Raw genomic sequence first — 25,435 nt, 5'->3', positions numbered from 1 at the left:
CACTCTGATCATTTTTGTGGCCTCCTCTGGACTCACTCCAGCAGTTCCATGTCCTCCCTGTGCTGGGACCCCAGGGCTGATGCAGGGTTCCGGGTGGGCTCTCAGCAGAGCAGAGCAGAGGGGCAGAATCCCCTCCCTCCCCTGCTGCCCACGCTGCTCTGGATACAGCCCAGGACACGTTTGGCTTTCTGGGCTGGGAGTGCCCATGGCTGGGTCATGTCCAGCCTCCCACCCATGAGCATCTCCAAAGCCTCCCAAGGTCTGTTCTCAATCTCCCAGCCTGCGCTGACAGCAGGGGTGACCCCGGTGCAGGACCTCGTACTTGGCCTTGTTAAACTGCATGAAAATGAAGCTTCCTTGTTACTCTTCAAGTTTTGTGTTGGTTTTTAACCCCTGCTTTTTAATTTCTTCTATTTAATGACTGATGTCGTAGATATATTAAAAAAGCATTTACAACTAGATGTATAGCTGTGTAACTTCGTGCTGCCCTCTGTGAATTATTGCTTGGCCATATTGATTGGTTTGTTTTATGCTTACGAAATCACTTATGTGCAGAAGGGCTGGCAAGTCAAACTGCCCCTCTGCAGGACCGCGATTCCAGGGGCACCAAACACCTGCAAACTCTGGTGGAAAAGCTAACGCAGCCCAGCCTGGTGCAGTCTGCAGGAGCTCGTCCCAAGAAATCACACAGATATTTCATTTGGATTTGATAAGCAGTAATTCTGCCCACAACAGCCTCTCCCGGGACTACGCTGCCACTGCAGATCACCTTTCCTTGATCCCTGCGCGCAGCCGGCCATGGCTCCTCCCCATGGATCCCTCCGCGGTTCCCGGGTCAGCGAGGGCGCGCCAGCGCGGTGGGCGGGACCAGCGGGACAATGACAGGCGAAACCGCCAATCAGACGGGCGGGCACGGCCAGCCGCCGGCGCTGGCCCAATGAGCGCCGGGGGGCGTGGCCGCGGGGGAAGGCGGGGCTGAGCGCCGGCGGGAGCCGCCGCCATGGCTGACGAGATCAGCAAGGCGCAGGCGGCGCGGCCCGGCGGGGACACCATCTTCGGGAAGATCATCCGCAAGGAGATCCCCGCCAACATCATCTTCGAGGACGAGCAGGTGCGGGCTGTGCGGGGGCCGGGGGCGCCGCGGAGGCGCTCGGGAGCGCGGCGGGGCGGGCGGTGCGGCTTCCCTGCACCGTCCCTGGAGCTGCATCCGGCTCCTTGCCAAGGGTCGCGGGTTCTCGCAGCTGCTGTGGGAGGGTACTCGTGAAACCTTTACCACTTCCAGGCAGCCTTCTTGCGGCTTCCGAGCAGAGCACCCGGCTTGTGCAGGTCCCGATGTGCCTCTTTTACAAAGATGATGCAGCTCTGCCTGCTGGGCTTTGGCAGTGAACCTCGAGAGCGATTGCTGGTGCATCACTGCATGTTCGGGCCGAAACGAAATCATTTAGATGAAATGCAGTGGACATTCCCAAAATGTAAACTAACTCGTACTTCGTATAAGATCTCCTGCACTTTCCCCCCCCCGTATTTACAGGGGCCTTTGCTTTTGAAATAAGGGATTATTCTCAGTGTACAATACAGACTCTCTAGGATGCAGTTTGTCAGATTTATGTGCTTAAAAATCATGCATAGCTTGAAACTGTTTCCTTAATAGATGGCAGATTGTTACAGTTGCCATATGCTCTGAAGAATATTGAAAATGTTGCCTGCTTTCCTAAAGTCATGCCTTTGTTACTGCTCTGTGTTTATGTGAGGGTGTGTGATCTTTCTTTACGGGAGTCAAACATCTGTGAGTTTTTCCTCAGCTGCGGTGGTTGCAGCAGAGTAAGCTGGGTACTGTTTGATTTAGGAATCAGGCCATTGACTTCGCTGAGCCCACTTTGGCAGCTATTTGTGTAGCTGGTGTATTTCTGGAAAAGTCATTACCTACAGTACATCACTTGGTTTTTACTTCAAAGTGCACAGAAATGTAGAATTTCTAGGTTTCAGTTGATTGGTGGGCGATCTTGAATTAACATTGTTGACTTTATGGAGGTCTTTTTAGAGGTGGCTGGAAGTGCTAAAAGGAGAAGGGTAAGGAAGGCCTTTAATCAATAATTGACCTTCAGAGAAACGGAAATACTGAAAAGTGCAAAGTCTCTGTAGAATTATGCCTTATCACCATCTAAACTTCCTGAAATGAGGTTTGGTTTCCCATGCACTCATGAATTTCTGTGATTGTGCTTTTCCCTTATTGCTACTTCTGCTTTCTGTACCATTGAAAACTATTTACTTCCAATCTTTTGCTCTTTAAATTCTTGGATGCAGTTTGGTCATTTGCATTCTTCCTCTCTGGGACTATATATAATAGGAAAGCTGCTTGTAAAATGGCCAGCTCTAAGTATGATTTATTTAAAGGGGTGCAATTAGTTTTATTCATCAGTTATACACTTATAGCCCTTCCCTGTTTGGAAGAAATGATCAGTTCATCAGAAATTCAAAAGTGGGCATTACCTTCTTAAAGATACTTTAAAATCAGATAGATTTGATATATAAAATATAAGCTGCATAAAAGATTGATGCACGTTGAGTTTGGGCTTTTCACCAACTTTACTGTTGACAAAACCACATTTCTTCTCATATTAAAAAAAGCAGTATTGTTGCAAAGATTAACTTCATTGATTCACAAAGAAAAGTATCTAGGAAATAAGCATTTTGAAGAATCTAGGTGTGTGTTTTTAAGTATCCACTGTCTGTGACAAAACCAGTCACTACCAGCTGTTACTCTGTTGAACGTGATGGGTAAGTCAGATTGCTGCAGAGTGCCTCCTGTGCACATTTGTGAAGGTTCCAGTTGCAAATCCCAGTCCTGTGGTTGGCCATTTGTACAAAGAGACACAGCTTCATTTTCCCTGATTTGATATTTAGGTGATGCATGCAGTGTAAGGTTGGTTGTAATTTTGGTATTTAGTCAAGATTCAGCTAGTCACTACAGACAGATATTTGTATTTCAAAAGTGATACCTTTCTCTCAATTTGAGAATGTCTGAAGCAAAGTTGGTGTTAATGCATTACTCTGAAATACTTTGTGCTTTTGAGAACAGATGTTTAATATGGCCTCAATCACATAACATCAGGATCTACTATCTAATAGATTGCTAATACAAAGATCAGCAAGTATTGCCTTGCTGTCTTTGACCAAGGAAATATTCAGACGTAACCAGAAGATGATTAGTAACTCTTTGCCATTTATTTTATTAAACATGGTGTTAATAAAAAAAAAAGTAAATGTAAATGTACCTTTTATAGGCATGCATGCCAACAACCCTACTAGTTGTTATGCATATGTTGCATTAATATATCTTGAACCTGATTGCATATTGCTTTGCTGAGAAGTCTGTAGCTTTTAAACAGTGCTTTAGAAAACAGTGATTTTTTTTTTCAGCAGATCTTGGTAAGTAGTGTTTTGTGTTTAGAAATTAAAGGATTTAAAATAATCTATAATTCAAGAAAATTTAACATCTCTGCTTATGTTTGGGATATCTGGTAATCTGCTGAAGTAAGTAGTTAGTGGGACTTATTGATTTACTGAAACTCTTACCTTTCTCCAAAGCAAATTATATTTTATCTGTTTCCTGTTCCTCCAGTGCCTCGCGTTCCATGATATTTCACCCCAAGCTCCAACACATTTCTTAGTGATTCCTAAGAAGCCAATTGTCAGATTGTCTGAAGCAGAAGATTCTGATGAATCTGTAAGTACTCTAAAGGTTTTCTGTACACGTAACTGTGCTTCTCATTACTTCATAATATACTAGGCTGTCTCCCTTTTCTTTTTGACGTTTCAAAGAGGCAGAGTAGTTTTCTGATACTCTTAATGCTTGTCCTCTAGCTTAAAAGATAATGGAGTTAAGGTTTTCCAGTAAAATTAGCCAGAGAAAGCAAAATATATCCGTGCATGTATTTTCCATGCAAAATGAATTGGTATTTGTTATCTAATAATCCTGATGTCTGTTTTCATTGTTTGCATGCAATAGTACTACTCTAATATGGGCTTGGGGTTTTTAGCTGATCAGAGGTGAAGAAAAGGAAGCTTAGCTGAGAGGTGGTGAATATTTCATTTTATTATTAAAAACATCAAGATCAGAGATTTTATAAACTTTACATGGTAAAGTTCACCAGAATGAATATGTTGTCAGAAGAAGTAGTGGGGGCTTTAACCATGAAGTAGATTTAGCTTCTATGGCACTTTTGCAGTCTGTTACAGCCTGGCTTGAAAAATAGTTCTATTTTCCCCATATATTAAGCCTAGTCAGTCTTTATGGTTTTTCTTGGAAAGTGACAGTTGCAGGCAGGCAGCAATTTGAAGAGCAGTGGCTGAATTTCTGAGACTTAACTTACTGGCCTATTGGTTCTCTGCTCTCATTCCTTCCCTTCCCGCCCTTTCCCCTTCTTTTTGTGTTTTCTGTTGGTTGTTTTTTTCTCTTTTTTTTTTTTTTTCTTTTCTTTCTCCAGCTTCTCGGGCATTTAATGATTGTTGGCAAGAAGTGTGCTGCTGAGCTGGGCCTGACCAATGGATTCCGGATGGTTGTGAATGAAGGGCCTGAGGGTGGGCAGTCTGTCTATCATGTACATCTCCATGTGCTGGGTGGTCGCCAGTTGGGCTGGCCTCCTGGCTAAGATTTCTACACCACAGGAGTTAACTGCATGCATACAAGTTACCACCAAATAGGTTTAATATGTTGTCCATCAATCTAGCCACTGTTAGTGTATTTTTTTTTTTAATGTGTGTCTACACAGGGTAATAAATGCTCTGAACAAAATTCGCACAATAAAGATTAAGCATGTGGGAATCATCTCTGTCTGGTGTGCTTTACTGATGGAAACACTTTAGAAGTTGAAATTATGTTCTCTGGAGTTTAAAGCACAAAACATGTTTCAGTTTGTTTACAAGTCTGTGGGTACTGATTTGCCAAGGCATTCAAAATTTAAAGGTACAAACACTTGTCAGACTTTTATGTCTTCTGGGAAGAAATCTAAGCTTTTAGTGGTATGTAAATATTTGTCAAGTCAGCATAGGCTGCTGCTGAAACTTCTAAAATGTGAAATTCCAAACATGCTGTTCAAGGACTGTGTCAGTGCAGTATGTTGGGAACAGACATTCTAAGGCTCCATTTTTCCACTGAGAATGGGTAAAATGGTAGTCTTAATGGCACTTTGCTATAGTTCAGTAGCACATGGGTGATTTTTATCAAATTGAGGACTTGAAATTAAAATACTGAATTGTTCTAAGATATTCAAGGCCATTTCTTGGCATGTAAGCAGCATGATGTCATATGCATATATATATATCTTTTAGATTCCAGATTTTAGTGAGCAAATCTTTCAGTTAATAGTACTTTCTCTGTTACTGCATTTTGTTGAAGTTAGGTGTACAGATGTGTCTCCTAGTGTAAATACAGAACAACTGTTCTTTCTGATAAAATCAAGTCACAACTAACTAGTTTATATGATCAAGATAGGTAAAAGCCTCAGATGCCTTGATAAAAGCTGGTTTCTTGTGAGCATTGAAAGTGTTAAATGTGGGAGTGTGTTTACAGAGTGTACAGGTAAAAGCAGTGAATTTTATTTTCTTTTCAGATAAAACCTGCAAGTTTGGTAAAGCCTTTTGAGTTCATTCTGCCAGCAAATACTCTGTAAGTGCTTCAGAATGTTCTGAGCTTTCAGAGTTTTACCCTAAGATGTGACTTATACAGGAAAATCAGCTAGTGCTTCTGCAGGAGGTCGGTCTGTAGTTGAGTTAGGAATAAACATGTGGCTCTGTAGTGGTAGCATAATGGCTCTTCTGTTTAACTTGCATAGAAGTAAAGAAGAAAACCACCCAATCCCCAGACATCCCCAACATCGCTGAGTAGAAGCTGAATGCATATCACAAGAGTGAAGTATTACTAGCAGACACAGTGGGGCTGCAGTAAAGGTTTGTGGCTGGGAAACTGACACACGTGATGTACTGCTTTGACTTCCCTAATTTCTTTTGTACCAACACTGTACATGTCCTTTTTACCAACACTGGCATATGTGATTTGAAGCATGACTGGTGAAGTTTTTACTGCTGAACCCTGTATAAAAGCAACACAGTTGCTTTACTTGGAATCTTGGAGATGGATGTGCCTCTATATGCAGGTATATGCTTTGGGAAGGTAAGAAGACTTCCAAGTGAGGGCAGAACCATGAATCTTGCAACGGTAGCCGTGAGGCCAGCTTGCTAACCAATTTAATCATGCTTAGGTTTCAGATGAGTACCTTCTGGATTGATGCTCCAGTGATCAGTAGTTCTGAGTTTAGACAATGGTATACTCGTGGGAAAAATAAAATTGAAGGAAAACTTCTCCCTAATTTGTGCATGTAGGAAGTGGGAAAACTGGGCATTAGTTGACATCTTCTGCCTCAAAATCACTTGCCATTTTGTTGCTGAAATGCAGACCAGCCTCCTTGTCATCAGTTTTCTTCTGCTTGAATTGCTTTTTTTGTGGTGAGGCAATGACTCTAGTACTGCTGTTTTGTGATTTCTAGGGGCACTTTACAAAGTGACATGTGTTAACTGTATCACAGGGAGGCAACAAACTTCATCTTAGGAAAAACCAGGGCAATGGACATAAAAAAGTAGTTAAACTACATGTTCTTTTACTCTTCTACATTAGTGATAGATCTGAAACACCCAGTGGAAGATCTTGATCTCTCAATTAGTCAAATGTAGTTGAATGACAAAAGCTTGTGAGCAATCCAGGGATTTCACGTCTATATTATCGTCATGGGCTGAAGGTAGAAACAGTTTCCCTGACTTAAGTACAGGCTAATGTACAATCTGTGTCCACTTAATGAAATTATTGAGCTAGGCAACATCTATCATTAATCTCTGTAAACTCCCTGATGCATCAGGAAGTTGTTCCAGTTTATCAGAGATAGGAATGCATTAGAGAGTTTGTTTGGAAGCAACAGGGAGTTTTAATATGGCTTGTCGTTTCAGGAAGACTGTATTATTACTGTAAACTGTAGTGGTCTCTGGTGGAATTTGTGTCTAGTCTTCCAGATAATACCACTGTTACATCACTCTTAATCAGAGACAACCTGACTGTCAAAGCTACACTGCATGTGTGAAATTTATGTCAGTTTTTAAAATGTCAGTTACCGAGTTTGAAGTAACACTTCCTAGGTATGAAAATTTGCATTCTTTTGGGTATTGAACTGTCCAGTCTTGTTGTGCCAAGCTCTCCACATGGACCCATGGAGTTCTTGAAAATCCCATGGCAGTAATAATTGCAGGTTTGGACAAATCATCCTGACTGAGGCTGCAATTGTCTTATTTTTACTTTTCTGTTTGCTGTTTTCTTGTGTGTTAGAACTCATTTTTGTGGACCACAGTCAATTTTTGTGGCATTTCTCTCAGGAGCAGTGTGTTGATATTTTATTTGTGCTTGTGTTTGATATGGATTTAAATAAAAAGTTCTGTCTTGATTTATTTTCTGCTTCAGGTACTTGCCGGGGAAAACCACCATTGCAACAATTCCTTTTACTTTTTAACCAATAGGAAATGTCTGGTAAATGGGCAAAATTTTATCTTGTTTTATTGTCATTTCCAGTTAACAGTTTCTTTCCTTTTGAGAAACTATAGGTACTCCAGCTAGTTCACAGATGAGCTTGAGAGAACTGGGGGAAAATCAAAACCTAGGCTGATGGTGTAGTGCAGAGCTGTTTGCCAGTTTTGGCCATTTGGTATGTATCCTATACCTATCTGTCATCTTGGATTTGAAGAGGAAATGTGGTTTTTCATTGGACTGTGATGTGGTTACACACGACACTTAGGTAATTACACAGCTGACAGATGGGAGAAAAAAGTTTAGTCTGAGTCTAAAATTAAGTCTTTTAGGTAGAAGCTGAAGAGGAACTGATGATTTAAGAAGTCACTGCTTTAGTAACTGGGTCAGGAGCATGACTGGTGATAGGAAAGTTGGAAAATACTCCTCTTGAGTGGGAAGCTTCAAGAGAGCAAATTGTCCTGAGAAACAGAAGATCTTGAGAGAAAAAATATATAGAGATTCCAGAAGAAATAGACTGCCTCTTCTCTACATGTCATAAAAGGGAAAAAGAACTGGCAATTCTGCGTGCAAAGAATCAAAACTGTAAGTATTGGCCAGTGGGGGGTGTTCTGTATGTTGGAAACCTAGCAACACCTATGAAGAGTGTTGTACATGATAGTCTTGGAGGTAATTTCCAATCTTGATGATTCTGTGATTCTGACATGTTACAGAGTAGATGTGAACATGGTTAATTTGGTCTTGCTAAGCTTGCTCAAAACACAATCTCACTGGAGAGACTGCTCTTAGGCTGTGAAGGGTAAAGGGGCAACAGCTTTGGCTGGAGCTGTAGTTGCTGACCCCTTTTTTATGAAGAATTTGTAGTGTTGGTTTGGCTGAAGGTCAAGGACAGGTCAGTCCCTTACAATAGACTTCAGTATCAGAGAAGACAGTTGAGAATAATTGTATTCCGAAACAATAAAGTATTTTTATTTTGTTGTCATGATAGCTGTACTTCTGTCAGATTTTCATAGAGCAGAATCATAGAATATCCTGAGTTTGAAGGGACCCGTTAGGATCATGGGCTCATGGTGTTGTGCAGAACATCCCAAGAATCACCCCATATGCCTGAGACAGCCTTGGTACTGGGACTATTTTTCCAGTGCTGAGCCGCCCTCTTGGTGAAGGACCTTTTCCTGATATCCAACCTAAATCTTTCCTGACTTAGCTTCATGCCATATCCTCAGGACCAGTCACTGGTCATGAGAGTGAAGAGCTTGGTTCCTGCCCCTCTCTTTCGCCCTGTGCTGATGTTGAAGACTTCAGTGAGGTTTCCCCTCAGTCTCCTCCAGGCTGTACAGACTAATTTACCTCAGCTGCTCCTCATATGACTTTGCTTCCAGACCCTTCACCATCCTTGTGGCCCTGCTTTGGATGCTCTCCAATGGCTTCATGTCTTTTTCATATTGTGGCACTTAAAACTGCCCCCAGCACTCAAGGTGAGGCTGCCCCAGTGCAGAGCAGGGTGAGACAATTCCCTCTCTTGCCTGGCTGCTGATGCTGTGCACAGTTGGCCCTCCTGGCTGCTAGGGTACTGCTGGCTTGTGTTCAACTCACCCTCGACCAGGACAGCCAGGACCCTTTGTGCAGCAGTGTGCGCCAGCTTCTTGTTCCAAGGTCTGTCCATATACCCAGGGTAGGCCCAGAATACAGAACTTGCCCTTGTAAAACTTCATACAGCTGCTGGTTGCCCAGACCTCTGATTTGTCAAGGTCTCTGCAGACCTTCCTCTGTACTTGAGGGAGTTGAAAGCTCCTCCCAATTCAGTGCTGTTAGAAAACTTACTTAATATTCATTTGAGTCCTATGTCCAAGACATGTATGAAGATATTGAAAAGCAGTGGGCCTATTGAATTTTGTCAGTGTAAAAATTCTGTTACTGTAAAGAAGATAATAAATTTTCAAGAAACTTAGTAAAACATCATACTAATGTTTGAAAGATGGAAACTATATGTGGAAAATCCCCATCCTTCTGGGTCATAGATGAGGAGGAGAGCATTCTGCCTTGCTTGTGGCTTGTATTTTGTAGAAAGCTCTAAAGGGCTGCAGAGTTGTATCCTCTTGCAAAACAGAAACAGGTCTGTCAGTTGATTAATAAAATATGCATCTGCTTCAGGTACTTTATTTTTGTTCTCTGAGACTGCCAGTCTTTAAGTGCTGTTTATGTAAGGAGGTATGATCAGTATTTTAGACAATGTCAGCTAGCGCTTTCTGAGGCATCTGGTTAGACCTACAGGCTTTAGTTTCTTACAAGGCCATTTATCGTTGCAGAGTGGAGATACTGCTTTATATCCCTATGCTTCTGTTTTATTCTTACAGTAAGATCTAAACTACAGTGTGTAGCATGTATAGAACAGCAGCTCCAGAAGCACAATTTCAGGAAGAAAATATCTGTAGGGAAAAGTATATTTTTGGTTTTTCTGTCTGGGTAGTTTGCTAAGTGCAAAGCTGTAGGAATCTGGAAGTGAAGCTCCTGAAAATGGTTGCTCCTTCATGGTATAGCTCCATTCTAGGTAGGGTCTCCCCCTGTCAAATAACTTGTAGGCAAGCCAAGGAAGCTCAGTGATTTGATTTGCATCAGAGCTTATCCACCTGTCCATAACATTTCTGTACTCTTGCACAGGGCTGGTGTTCCAATGAACTATGGTGACAAACCTAACATCACAATACTTGGAATGCTTTCAATGATTAAGTTGCAGGTTGTACTGTTACTTATTAATAATATTACTTCTTTTATCTTCATAATATTTTCTGGAAAAGGATTTAACTTGATTTAATTTTTAGTCCAAAAAAAGATATATCCTGTAAATTGTGTCTGGATCTTAGTTTAGTAAGAACAGTTTGGTTTATGCTTGATGGAATTAATCAGCTCATTACTGCCTTTTTGTAGTTAGAAAAACCTCATATGATTCTTAATATTGTAGGGTTTTCTGTCATTTAACAGCACAGCAACACCCACAAAATTACTTCTGCTTTTATTCAAAGTAGAGAAAAAAACATGCATTTGCTTTTCCAGCTGTAACATGATAACATTTAAGTTCTGAATCAGAGGATGTGATGTAAGTGAGAATCATGGTACAGTTCACTTTCCGCTCTGAGGCACCTTGTTGATTTCATCTTGGTCTCCCTGGAGACTCCACTTATCTTTAAGTCATAAGCTAGCCTTGGGCCTTCTTCTGTTATTTCTGCACAAACAGAATGGAATTTCAGCTTCATGGCCAAACAAGATCTATTGGACTATATCCAGTGGTTAGAATGCTTATTTATAGTCAGCTTGGAGAAATGTGAAAAATACTTTCACTCTGGTCCAGATGTGTTGAACACTAACATGAGAATCAGGCTACTGTTTTGCAAAGGAAAATGGGAACAACAAGAGGGTAAAATTGTATTCCTGTATTGAAGCTCAAGTCACCTATCTCATAGTAACTGCATTTGGGATAGAATATAGTGACTGCTTTAAGTGCTAAACATAGGATGCAGAGGTAGACATTTTTTAATAATTAGTGTTTTCCTTCAGACAATTTTTTCAATTAAAAGAAGAAAAAGTTCTGACTCTGTGACATGTGTCCTGATATTGCTGAGGCAATAGTATATGATGTCTGACTTTGTGTGTGAGTTATATTGTAATGCCCTCTTTGAAAAAATATAGGTAAACACAGACCTTTCTGGAGATAACCAGGACAAACAAATTTGTTCCTTGGACATTAAGGCACTTGTGTGTCAAGGATGGTGTTGTCTGAGGTTTTTGGACTTGAGTGAGCTACACATCTCTGTCATCTTTACTATCATCTTCAGACTTGAAAGAGAGGCCAGGCATGTTACAGAAACCATCTGCATAAGTAGAAGAGTGTCCTTTTTATTTGAGAGAAATATTAAATTCTTCCAGACCTTTACAGCAGCACATTTATCTTTATAAGAGGTTTCAGCTTAGACTAGTTATGATTATTGGTACTCCTTCTTCATCAGTATGTTAAGAATGTGGTTTCCTGAGTTTATCCATGTATTATTGCTGGAAAAGAGGAAATGTAGCAGAATAAGGATCCTTGTGTTTAAAAAAACAGACTTAAACTTCTTGAGTCAGCTTGTAGATGAGATCCCATGTAGCTGTGGAGAAGTCCAAGACAACTTTTTGATTGTCAAGAATATCCTCCTTTGGTCATAGTAACAGCATGCTTTGGAGTTCACAGACTGAGGGGATGTGTCTGGGGGTCCACGTGGTTGAATGGGCAACTCTGAACTCAAGTGCAAAAAGCACTTCTATACCAGTGGAAGGGAGGGATAGGAGGAAAGAAATGGAGGGAGGAAGGAAGGGAGGAAGGGTCCTTTCTCATGTGTTGTTGAAGAGCCCAATGCAGCTGGAACTGAAATCTGTGGTAGATGAGAAGGGCAGCAAAGGCTGTTAGGGCTGCCTTAGGAACATGTAGACCTGATGAAAAGATGAGGTGGTAGACCTAGTGATACAATAAGAAATAGAAAAGGCTGAGTAGCACTTTTTGCTCTTTCTTTACTTGTAAGTTCTGCTGTCAGGTCTCCTAAGCCTGTGTGCACAAAGGCCAAGTTTGGACCATGGCAAAAGAAGATTGAGTTAAAAACTTCTTAAACAATCTAGATTTAAGGAGGTCATGGGACTGAGTGAGGTGCATCCAGTGCTACTAAGGGTACTGGTCAATATCCCTGTGAAACCTTTCTCTATGACATTCAAGCACTTGCAATGCCACTGTGAACTATATTATGATTAGAAGGCACACATCACAGCTAGCCTGAAGAAAAATTAGATGGATTTGGGGAATTTCAAGCCTAATTGAAGTCTCCAGGAGATCATCGAGCCAGTCTTCCTGGAAATAATTTCTAGGCCCATCAGAAAAAGGTGATCAGGAAAAGCAAGCACAGAATTATGTGTTGAGATTGTGCCTGATCAACCTGATTGCCTTATACAATGATGTGATTAACAGTGTGGGTGTGGAGAGAACAAAACAGAACACAGCCTCTTTGTATCTGAAAGGGACAAACATGACTGGATTGGTAGAATTCCAGGTGGGTGGAAAACTGGCTGGACTTACAGGTTCAAAGGGTAACGGTTTGAATAGTGGCTGGTTAGGTACGACATTCCTCAGGGTTTTGAATTGCTAACATTTACTGTCTTTATCAATCACCTAGAAAATGGGATGGAGCACACCCTCAGGACATCCACAGTTGACATAAAATTGGGAATGGGAATGATTGATAAGGTGGATGTCAGGACTGATATTCAGAGGCACAAGAGGTTGAAAAAACAGACTGATGGGGACCTTTTGAAGTTCAACAAAGGTGCTGAGCCCTGCACTTGGAAGGGATCAGTCTCATACAACAGATACACTGGGGATTGGCTGCAAAGCTTTCTTGCAAAGCAGAATCTCAGAAGCTGGGTGAACAAAACATTGAATAAAAGTCAGCAGGATTGCTTTTGCAGCCATGAAAGCTGAGTCCAACCTGTGCATTCCTAATTCCAATTAGGAATGGTTTAATTGAGGAAATTCATTAGTCCTCTAAATTCAGTATTTACGAGGTAGTGCCTAGAGTGCTTTGTGCAGCTTGGGCTCATTGGTACGAGAAAGTTGCAGATGTACAGGAAACAGCTTCGTGGTAAGTTGCTGCGACAGTTGCTGAAATGCACGATATTCAGAGTCTGAGAAATTGTTTTGTCGTGAAAAAGGAATGGTTTGGAGGCGTCTGCAGCTTTTTAATGGGTGATTGTAGAGAATTCATGCTTCTGGAGGTCAGAGGGATAGGGTAAGGATCAATGGGCTGATGTCGCAGCAGGTGGAGTTCTGAGTAGAAATATTAGGAAAGATTTCACTGTGAGAAAGGTTAAATGCTGGAGAAGATTACTTAGAGAGACTGTGGAGACGAGATGATGCTCAAAGCTTGACTAGACAAGACTCAGCAGTGTTATCTGACTAAAAGTTGTCTCTCATCTGAGCAGAAATGTGGACTAGAGAGTCACTAAAGATCCCTTCCAACATTGTTCTCTGGTTCCATTAGCAGCAACATAAACATCTACAAAAATGTCAAAATAAAGTGATGGAAAGAAAGCCATAAGGCAAAACCCCCAAAGAGTCAAAATTACAGAACTGAAATAAAAAACATGTGAGGAAGAGGAGTTGGTTGTGTCTGAAACCCTGTAATATTGAACTTAAAATGCAATGGGACTTCATATGTTTGTCATGATATATCTTACCCTTCTGTCTTATGGCAGAGAGAAAAGCCACATTAAACTGCTCATTGTTAGCCACAATTAATTCTAAATCAATGTCTGGAAACAATCAGAATGTGGAACACATTTCTTGCAAGCACAAAAAAAGAGAAGAGAACCCAAAGAAATGGAACAAAGGAGAATTACAGCTCTTATGCAGTGATGAGCAGACTGGATATTCTGTATTGAAAGATGCATGATTTTTTCTTGTTTTACAGGATATAAATTTTGAGAAAAGCATGAAGAATGTGTCCCTACCCCCTTGGATTCCCTTGTGGATTGCAGCTATCTTGGGATGTTAGTCAGCCACTGTTAATTCCCATGTGAACTCAGAAAAAGCAGATTAATTTGATACTGAATTTATAAATTGTCTGGTAGTGGTTACAGACAAACAAAAAGCTGTTCTATAGGAAGTCTGAAGCACCAATCCCCAAACTTCTGGTTGGATCTTAGTCATCTTGAGTCTTCAGAAGAAAAAGTGAAAACTTATTAAAAAAAAGTGAAAAGTTGTACGTGTTATATACTTATAATTGTCAATTGCCAGTATTGCAAATCTTGTGAAGATTTATGAAGTTAATTTGTTTAGTTGGTATTGTAATGTAATCCAACAGGAAAAATTATCTTATCCTCTGCCAACTAGATTTTTCTATCTTTTGAAATTGTAATAGAGGAGGATTGAGGAGTAGAAAAATGGCAGTATTTTGTGAGCACAAATGTTTAAATCCATCTTCACAGTGCTGAAAGAAGTGACCTGCAGCAGTTGGCTGGCTAATCTAAGCACTTGTGGCTGCCAGACATTAAAATCCGTGTTCTTTTATTTCCCTAAGCAAATTAAGTTATTGATGGCTAGCACTACAGTTTTTTGATTTGCTGTGATCAGTCTGAAATTCCTGTAGCTCTCATTTGAGAAACACTGGATAGATTTAAACAAAATAACTCTAAATAATGCTTTCACAAGGAAATTTTTTATTAGTTGTTTATCTTAGACTTCTAGAATGTTATGGAATGTACTGTATCTGGTGTGTTTCAAAAGTGGTATGACAAAATGAGGTTAAAAAATTGAATAAATTTTAAGAATTTGATCCATTGTGAAAGGAACCATGAATAACTGAACAAGATAGAGTGAGAAAGATTATGATAGTCACAAATTTAATAATTAGGAAGTGTAATGAAAAGGAAGAAGGTGAATCTCAAGACAGATAACTGGATAATGGGATGCTGAGAGGAAATTAAATAAATACAGATTACTGAACATGACTTCAGGTCCAGATACTGAGTATTGCAGTAAGTATAATTTCAATGTGTATTTTATTATATAAATTATATTGTATAAAGTATAATTTCGATGTGAATTTTATTGAAGTGTTTTTCAAATGTTCTTAACAGACATTTGCCTTTGTAATTTACACTGATTTCTGTGAGATCCATTCAGCCCTTCCTGAGCACTTGTAAAAATTCCACATGTCCTGTCTGGCTACACCAGACATTTTCGCGACTGCAATGTTTTTTATATATTTTAATATTAAAAAAATATATAATATATTTTATATAAATATATATAAAAATATATAAATATATAAAAAACATCGCAGTAGCGAGAAATACTGTTTTCCAGTGAAAGACATCCTGATTCCAGCGTGCGTTCTGTGACTGAAATGACATGGGCTTTGTAGGCAGGGGCCGTGATGAATGTCGCACCCCGGTATCACAGCGAAGCGCCCTTGTCTCTTCGGCAGGAGCAGCTTGCTGTGCTCCCGGGGGCAGGATGCTGCCTTGGAGCGGCGGATGGAATTCCCGAGCCGGCTCCATGGGTGCGCTGCCCGGGCGCGGCCAGGCGGGGACAGCCCAGGATCGCTGTCGGGCTCGGCGTGACCGCGGCTGCGTCCTAATGGCAAAAGTTGTCACAAAGAGGGGCCACGGGCTTTTAAATGGCTTCTTCTCTGATGCTCACCGCTTCTGCTTTGCTAAACACCATTTGTCACTTCAGCGCGGTTTAGATTGCCTTTTCCCAGAGTTCTAGCTTCTAATTAGCTGAATGCAATTTTAGGAGCTGCATAGTGTTAGTTTAGGAAAAAAAAAAAGTCTTGCTGGTGTCCTTGTGCATCATGCATTGATTGCCCTTGAGAATTCATTACATACACTCACGTTTATACAAACTTGATGTTTCTGGAGGATTCTTTTCAAAAATCATAAGTGTAAGTGCTACAAAGATGATACACATTTCATATTTTGAAGAAGGCATGTGTAAAAACTTCACATCTATTAGTCACTGCAGTGACATAAAACATTGGTGGTTGCATAACTCTTTACAATAGAAATTCTACCTTTGTTGTCTCATGATTCAGATAAGTACTGGATTGTTGCAGTGTATCATTACATTTCTAGGGCTTTATGCAAACCTTTAGCAGAAAAGGGTCATTGAAAATCTTTGAGTAATAACTCAAAATAGATTAACAACCACTTAGCTGTAATTATATAACAATGCAATCTTTTTTTTTCAGAAATGCTTTGAATTTTTTCACAATACTATGACAGTTCCTCCTGAATAATGCTGTAGTCACTTAACACTGACTGTAAACACCACTTTTTAAAAATCACTCTTCAGGTGAATTGCATTTCAGTTTGGAGGGGTATTAAGATACAAAATGGGGACTGAAATGCCAAATATTGTTAAGGGTATTATGAATCTCACTGGTTCTTTCATTTTTCTGGGTTTTTTTTTTTGTTGTTGTTGTTTTTTTTTTTTTTGTTTTGTTTTGTTTATTTTGGTTGGCTTTCTTGGTTTTGTTTTTTTGTGGCTTTTTTGGTAATAGTTTTCTCCTGCAAGTGAGATTCTTGTATCTGATTCACTAGCTTTTTCCATATGTTTTCATTTAAACTGCAACTGGTGCCATGCATGCCTCAAAAACTCACTGAAGCAGGAACCAATCCTGTGTATGTCATGGACAAACACTTCAATTAACCTAGACAGCTCACAAGATGAGGCTCTTGAATATTCGTTTAGTCAGAGGCACCTGTTTGTTTCCAAGAGGATAATGAGCATATGTAGTGCTAAATAAATCAATCCAGATTAAGGGAAAAAATATAATCTGGTAGTGCTATCTTTTGTTTAGCTGCAGAGCTATGTTGGAATAGAAAGCACAATAAAAGTGCATTTCAATTCTAAAATAACTGTAGTAATAAGTTGTGGAAACTAATGACAACATTTTACTTTAAGATACCCTGCTTCATCACCTGAAAATATCCTTTTCAGTCTACAAGAAAAACATTCTGTTTTCTCAGTGTTTTTTTCCAAGCAGCTGCATATAAGTGTGTGTCTGTACATTGTGGTTGTTAGAACAGCGAAACCAACAACATAGGACTTACTAATGGAATCATAAATGAGATGAGACCCTTTAAACAATATGGATCTTATTTCAGGCTGCTAGTGATCTGAAAAGGTGAAAATAAAGTAGAGAAATATATATTTATTGAATCTTACTATCCAATTAAAAATAATTTTGAGAACACTACTTCTGAGGGGTAAATTGTTTTAAAGACTCTTGATATGTAATCCCAAATCTTTTAGGAAAACCTCTTTCAAAAACTACATTTTTTTTAAGGGTTTTGTTACTAAAAAAGGAAAGAAAAAGCAGTGAAAACTGGTAGGTGTAGCTTGGCCCTTGTATTGGTTTGCATGCCAGATTTTGGTAGTGGGACTGTTTGTGGGAGGTCCTACAGGGATGGCTTCTATGAGAAGCTACCAGAAGCTTCCTTGCGTTCAGCAGAGACATCCCAGGCAGCTCCAAGATGGATGTGCCACTGGCCAAGACTTGGCCAGTTAGAAGTGATGGTAACACCTCTTTGATAACTTCTTTAAGAAGAAGAAGGAAAAAATTGTTATTGTACTGCTGAAAGTGTGGCCGGAGAAGAGCAGAGTGAGAGGATCAAGAGCCCTGCAGACACCAAGGTCAGTGAAGGAGAGGCAGGAGGGCTCCAGGCACAGAGCTGGGATTCCCCTGCAGCCCCTGGTGCAGCCCATGGTGAAGCAGCTGTGCCCCTGCAGCCCAGGGAGGTCCATGGGGATGCTGAGATCCATCAGATCTCAGCATCCCCATGGAGCCCTACACCAGAGGAGGTAGATGCCTGGGATCAGGAAAGCTAAGGCCCAGCTGGAGCTTAATTTTACAAAATGTGTGAGAAATACTAAGGGCTTTCACAGGTACGTTAGTCAGAAAAGAAACACACCACTCCACCCACCCCTAATGAGACAACTGACATGGAGACATTGAGGTGTTCAAGAGCTGTATTGCCTGAGTTTTCGCTGATAATTTTCTTCCTGCTACTATCATGTCCCTGCATGTCAAGGGAGGAACCAGAGGAATGTAGTTGCATATCCCATAAAAGATCAGGCCCAAGACCATCTAAAAACCTAAAAATATGGGACAAAATACCTAAAAATAATGGGGCAGAATGAGATGCATTCTGGAGTTCTGAGGGAACTAGCAGATGTAATTGCTAATTCAAAAGCTCAATGTCCAAATAGAAATGCTGAATTATGTCCCTCAGGTGTCCATACTGGGATCAGTATGGTTCAGTATCTTCATATCAACATGGACAGGGGAGTGAGTACATCCTCAGAAAGTTTGCAGATAGAGATGGAGAGAAGGCCAACTGCAAGGTCCTGTGCCTCGTTTAGGGCAGTGATCAATATCAGTATGTTTTGGGAAGTGACTGTATTGATGGCAGCCCTCGGAGAAAGACTTGGCCAATGAAAAATTAGGTATAAGCTCTCAATTTATACTTCTAATGTAAAAAGTTAATAATATTTTGGGCTGCAACAAAATGAGCATAGCCAGTGGGTACAGGGGGTGATTCTTGCCTTCTGCTCTTGTGTGACTTCACCTGGAGTACTGTGTCCAGCTCTGGAGTCCCTAGTACAAGAAAGACATGGATCTGTGTGGGTCCAGTTGACAGCCACAAAAGGAATCAGAGGGGCTTGAGCATCCCTCCTGTGAGGAAAGGCTGAGAGAGCTGGGATTGTTCAAGCCTGGAAAAGAGAAGGCTGCAGAGAGAACTTACAGCAGTTTTTCAATATATGAAGGAGATGAGTTAGCAGAAAGACAAAGGCTTTCTGAAATTGAAAGAGGGTAGATTTAGATTGGATATAAGAAGGACGTTTTTACAGTAAAGTTGGTAAGACATTGAAACATGTTTCCCAGGGAAGTAGATGTCCCCATCCCTAGAAATCTTTCAAATCAGATTGGATGAGGCTTTGAGCAGCTTGATCTGCTGAAAGATGTCCTTGCCTTTGACATAGGGATTGGACTAAATGAAATATTAAGGTCCTTTCTAATGCTACCCAGACAATGATTTTGTGTTATTTGCTGGGACCAACTCCATTTCATACCTGTAGCTTGTGACTGCCCATCTGAAAAGGTACAAGACTGGACTTGCTTTTTCTCATTGGAATATGCAAGTCATCTTAGAATATGACTGGGCTTCTCTAGATAATTCTTTCTTCACAGGCTAGGTTAGATGCTTGTTTTTATCACCCATACAGCAAAGATCAATCTTCTATGAGCATTTATGGGAGCAGAGTTTAATCCTTAAATTAATAATGTATGGAAAGTCAACATGACAGAATCAAGTATGAACCAGAATAAGTAAAATGTAAATGGAGTAATATTCCCACCATAATGCTCAGTACATCTGGGTTGTGATTTCCTTAGCTGGAAAATGTCTACTCATGTGTCCTCAGCTTTGTAGTACTACTAGAATGAAATGAATGTATTAGAAGTATTGTCTGTGACCGTGACCAAGGAACACATTTTTTAATAAGCTGCTTAATGAACTGCAAATATAAAATGTTTTTATTTTCTTCCTTAGATTTCTGCTCTCAGATTTCCATAGATTGCTACTTGCATTTAGATTGACTAAATGCAAGGTACTGGAAAAAAAAATAAAAACAAACTGCAAACCCAAACAACACACTGGTTGAACTATGGCACTTTTGACCACTCTAATAGAGACGTTATTGTTCAGCTGCAGCTCAGTTTATTTTTATGTTTTCACGGAGAAGAGATATGGATGAGAGATGGGAAGTGTAAAACTAATCTGGGAACACTGACTTTTAATTTTTCTAGGGCTTCTAAAAGCATTATAAGGGAACTGAATCCTTAGGGAAATACAATGTAGTTTTGAGATACCTGACAATCCAGGCAAGAAGCAGTGCTTCTGTATGCTGACCTGAAGAAGGATTGCTTAAAGTTCTGGCTTCTCTCCCATGAAAAAAAGTAAGTCAGAAAGCCACAGATCTGTTTTCTGTCTTTCTGGAATGTGTAAGTTTCCATGTTGCTCATTTCTGTCTCATTTTTGAAAAGCCCTGACTTTGTTCTCTAGTGGTTTCAAGAGTTCATAGCTAAAAATTAAAAGACACCAGACTTCTTTTTCTTTCCCCAGACTTCCACCACTGCTTGCTGTTATTTTAAGTGTGCTCTGAATCAAGGAACTTGGATTGTACTAAGCCTTACTCCCTTCCAGGAAACTGTTTCCTATAAGCCGATTAAAATTATTTTAAAATGGAAATATTTCTGGTAAGCTTTTATCACTGACTGATAATTTCAGGAATCAGTTTTTCACTAGGCAGCCTTTAGGTTCAGTATATATTTTAACATATAAAATACTTTTTCTTATCCTTGTAGGACCTTCTTATCCTTTGAGGTAATTTTGATATATAGCTATTAGCTGATTCATGAGTTTTGTATTTATACACAGCAGAGTGCTTCTGTGGTAAAATAGGCTTTATTCTTCCTTCATATACTATTGCCAGCTTTTATAAGGCTGCATCTGTAAAAGTGTCACAAAAAATGGGCACTTCCAGGCAGAAAAATTATTTGAGTTTAGAAAAGTTCTTTGTAAGATATTCAGAATGTAGCTCTGCTAATACATGAAAATACCCAGTACCCTAATAGCACTAGCTCCTCACAGGGAAATGAGATCAGAAAGGAGGCAGAATTAGCTTAATAAGATGTTTGTCTTATTCCAAGTGAAAGTTAGAGACTTGCAATAACAAGATTGTTAGCAAGGTTATGTTTTTTTGCCTATTACAATTATTGCTGCTTTTTCCAGAAAAGAGAAAAGAGCTCTTATAAATAGGACTCTTAAACATACATGAAAGCTATAGGTTATTTTATATTTATTCTTATGCTGCTTTATTGTGAGCATGAATATATCTTTATCCACCAAAGTATCAAGTATTACTGTGAAATCCAGGTATTTAATGTAATTTTACGTGCTTTACTGCTAATTTCTGTTTATATAATTGGAATTAGATGGGAGTATTTTTAAGATACTGGTCAGAATATTGAGCTTAACTGAAAGATTTTGGTTAGCTATACATAGAAATATATTTGTGTAGGCTTCTCTACACTGCTTCCCAATATACCTGAGCTTTAGAGGGAATAGTTAGTCAATGCTTCAATTCTCAACCTGTGTACTACCACTGGTGATTTAGTGACAGTGATAAAATTTGCCAGTCTGTTTGATAGAGGTGAGTTGTTTTTGGCTATCTATTCAGGGATATAGCCACTAAAAAAGTAGGAAAAGAAAGACTAAATTCCTCTAGGCTTGAATGTAATAATTGGAAAGCTCAGGGTAGCATGCAGAAGCCTGTGTCAGACAGAAAAATGTCCTTGTAAGGTAGTTTATGTAGGTACCCCATCTAGTAATATTTGGGATGAGCCAGAGGTGGGACTGGGAGTTGGGAATGTATGTCATGAGCAGGCTCTGATCTAAAAGTCTGCAGTTAGAGCAGCTTGGTGGTACTAATTTGAGAACAAGAGCTGTCTAATTCATGGAAATCCTTGTTAATCTGTGGTGAATAGCAGAGAATCAGAAGATTGTAAAGTGCTCTAAGTAATTTTAACATCCTTTCTCAGTGTGTTTTGTTACACTTTGGATGATTCTGCATCATGCCATCGAGGAGCTGTGCTGCATCTTGCTCTCTAAGGCCACCCTGTATCTGCCTGTGTTATCATTGTTTTGACAGCAACTTTCTGAAAGCACATTTCTTAAATGAAGCCCAGTTATAATAAGAAAAGAGATGGTGACTGAGATATTCCAGGAAGACTAATGGCAACACATTTTCAAATCTGGAGAAGAAATTTATTCTGTTTTTATGCTGGCAGAAATGAAAGAGTTCCATAATTGAGGGAAATATTCTTCCTATCTGTATGATAGACCATGACAAGTGCTTTTCTACAGACACAAGTGAAATCACTAGGCAAAGATGATGAATAAAACATTAAAGCTCAGGTTTACTGTATGATTCTGATATGAAAATTTGTTTGTAGTATTTCCTGAAAATTAATTAATACACAGGAAGCAGAGCTGATTCCTGATTGCTCATACGTAGTGCAATCGCAAGGTGGAAACAAAAAAATAATTAGACAAGCTTTAGTGTTATGGGAGTATGAGTAACATTTGTTTATCAGTATTTCAGCTATACTCCTACCATCCTGAGATTGAAATTCACTGTTAGACAAAAGCTGGTATCATCCCTCTGACATGTTACTTTGAGGGCTCCATAGACGATATTTGTTTGTACTGAGCCCACTGTAATGAACTGATCCAATTCCGTGAGCAGTATACAACAGAATTCTGCACGTTTTTTGTTATTGTTTCCTTCTTTTGAAGCAGTCCACCTGGCTTCCAAGGCATAATTGTAAGAATTGTGTTTATTGGTTTATTGTGCTAAATAGATTTGATGCCCTGATGATTATTTTGTTGCCTCTGGACTATTTCCCTTTGTAAGGCTGTATGTTGTTAACATCACAAACAGAGTTAGCCTCCACTGAGACAAGGTAATTTCAGCTCACATCCTGATTTTTCTCTATGGAAAATTTTGCATCCTTTACAAACAAGAGATAACCATCACCTGAGTTCTGTAATTAATTTGTGCCATTAAACCAAGTATTTATGAAATGGAAATAAGTGGTTAGGATAGATAGATGGAGATAACCCAATTAATAAATAATTCAGTTATATAAGCATCTTGAGAATGTTACCATGACTCTTTTGTCAAAAATGTCAGATATTCCTTTCAGTGCATTATTCTTACTATAAAAATGAAAGTTTGATGGCATTATATTTTTCATACCCCTATTTTATTTCCATGAAGACAGTCTTTTTGCTCACAATCAGGAGGCCAAACTCAGAAGTACCTTTTTTTTTCATTGTTGATGGTATCTGTATACACATTACCATTATGAATACTTGGTTGCTTCTTAGAGGTTCACTCACTATTTGACTAAATGATGATTAGTAAAGCAGTTCAGGTTAGATTGAAATCTTAATCACTTGTAAAATATTTCAATGTAAGATCAACCATAGGGATGGTATCTGGGTAACTCTCTACCTTATTTACTTGACTTTTTAAATTTCAATAGCTTTGGTAATTTTCTTGAGCCGTATCTGTTCTTATTTCCCTTATTTAAGATGAAAGTCCTTCCATTGATTTTTTTCCTTCAGAGATCTAGAAAAAATGCTGAACTCTGCTTTCCATTGAGGAGAACTGACTGTGGCATCCATGTGCAGGTCCTGATCCAACTAAATGTGTATTTCCTAAGTCGGGGGTAAATTGCTTAAAAGGAAACAAATGCTTTTATGGTTTGAAGTTTTAAATGTCAGAGTAGTTTTACCTCAGAAACCCTTATGCTTAAAAAAGAAAAACATAATTTTATTTTCCAAAGACCTCCAGGAACTTCTGAGTAGATCTAGTGTGCAGATTTCTTTGGTAGTTCCATAATTGTGAATTTTTTGCTTGAAGTTGGCAGTGTGAAAGAAGGTGTCACTTAGCCTTTTTTCCTTTCGTGCCTGTCAGAATTTGTTCTAGATCACTAGTTTGCCTGAAGCAAGATGGGGTTGAACCACATATAAATGAAAAGTGTCTCAGTTGCCAGCCGCAGTAATAAAGCTAATACTCAAAAGGAAAGAAATGTGCTAAATCAAGCTAGATTCTAAATATTTTTCTTAGCTCCTTGGAACTAATTTTTGAATGAAGAAAAGCCTTTTTTAAAGCATATTGCATAGAAGAAAAATTCTAATTTTCATTTGACACATGGAACAGTCTTAGCTGTGTGCCCTCAGCTGTTTGAAATGGGCAGGATATCTTTCATACTTATCCTTATTGGCTAACTATGGACAGAAATACAGAAACCAAAACTTTTAGGGGCTAGAAAGGAGGAAAAAGAAGTTAAGATATCTTGCAAAAAGCATAATGCTGAAGACATACTTGTTCTTGTTATACTTTCTCACTGAAAATGAGAATTGCTAGATAAGAGCAAGGAAGATGCAATATTCATTCTGGCTTCCTGACATCTGTGCAAAGATTTCCATTGTCTCCACACATGTGGAAAAATTTGACTTTTAGATAAGTATTTTTGTGTGGACAAGGTTGACAAAGCAAAGGTTGAAGAGAATAAATGATTCTCTGACTTCTGACTGAGATCTATTGTCTGGCCATTTGAAATGACATCCTGATGTTGTATTTCAAATACATTTATTATGTATTTGAAAGACAACATCAGGATGTCATTTCAAATGTCCTTTTGGAGCATTTGTTTTGAGAACTGATGATAGACACATCATTGTTACATGCATTTATAAAGAGAGGGAAATACAGTGTTTATTGCATGCAGGTGGAGCAATGCAACCTGTGAAGGAGCCAATAGTACCTTCCTGTGCACTATAGTTACATACATATTGTGACAAATAGTCACCAGCAAATTTTAATTTTAGTTTTTCTATTTCTAGTGATATACTATATTGTTACTAGTCTTGACATCAAAGTATAAAAAATAAGGCTGTAAAAGTCACAGTAATTTACACAACTCTACAAGTTGTTCCTAGTACTGCACAATACTCATTATAATTTATCTAGGAGAATATAAATTCATCCCAGTGCTTCACAGCCAGCTTCAGTAGGAGACAGGGAATATATGAGATTTGCCTTTCGTATAGAGGGAATTTGGCAGGGAGAGAGCTGCAGTGGCTCTTCCTGTTTTCTGTTGCGATAGTTCTGGTTCACTAATGAATTCCGTGATTATTGACTCCTGTGTGTTTTCAGAAATGCAAAATGAGCAAGAATAAGATGTTTGTTACCTGTTCTCTCTGCCTTATGGAATAGGCAGACTATTTTTGGGCAGAGACAAAAGGGTGTTGGTTTTATGGGGGGTAGGTGATCTGAGCTTTGTTTCTCTGGACACGTCTGTATGGCGATGCTGGCTTGCAGCTCAGGTCAGTGTGCCCTCCTCATCCACGCTGCTGATGTGCTGACACACATACTAATTAGTCTGCAGCCAGCAAGGCACTGGAGGATACTTCAAGTAAGAGACTCAATAGCTAATGCTTTTACATAGCTAATTAAACAACATCTGCAGGTGTTAAAACAAATTAGTGTGAATTCCAGATGCCTAGCAAACATCGAACAGAAAAGAACAGTAACAGAAAAAAAAACCCCTTTTCTCTGTGTTGTGCCTATTTTTCTGAAAGGGTATTTCACAAGTCTGGATTTGTACCTGACTCATTATTTTTATGAAAATAAATATGACTAAAACC

The 25,435-nt window shown here is 39.4% G+C and overlaps 1 protein-coding gene across 1 annotated transcript; it reads left to right on the top strand.

Moving 5' to 3' along the window:
* The first annotated feature begins 965 nt into the window (after positions 1-965).
* HINT1 (histidine triad nucleotide binding protein 1) lies at positions 966-4,825 on the top strand. The gene is made up of 3 exons (XM_021530392.3): positions 966-1,111; positions 3,623-3,727; positions 4,488-4,825. The coding sequence occupies exons 1-3, from the start codon at positions 1,001-1,003 to the stop codon at positions 4,650-4,652; spliced, it is 381 nt and encodes a 126-aa protein (XP_021386067.2). The 5' UTR covers positions 966-1,000; the 3' UTR covers positions 4,653-4,825.
* Positions 4,826-25,435: the final 20,610 nt, after the last annotated feature.

The sequence above is a fragment of the Lonchura striata genome, chromosome Z, assembly GCF_046129695.1.
Source record: "Lonchura striata isolate bLonStr1 chromosome Z, bLonStr1.mat, whole genome shotgun sequence".
Lineage (NCBI taxonomy): Eukaryota > Metazoa > Chordata > Aves > Passeriformes > Estrildidae > Lonchura > Lonchura striata.
This window is presented reverse-complemented; position numbering and strand designations above follow the sequence as displayed.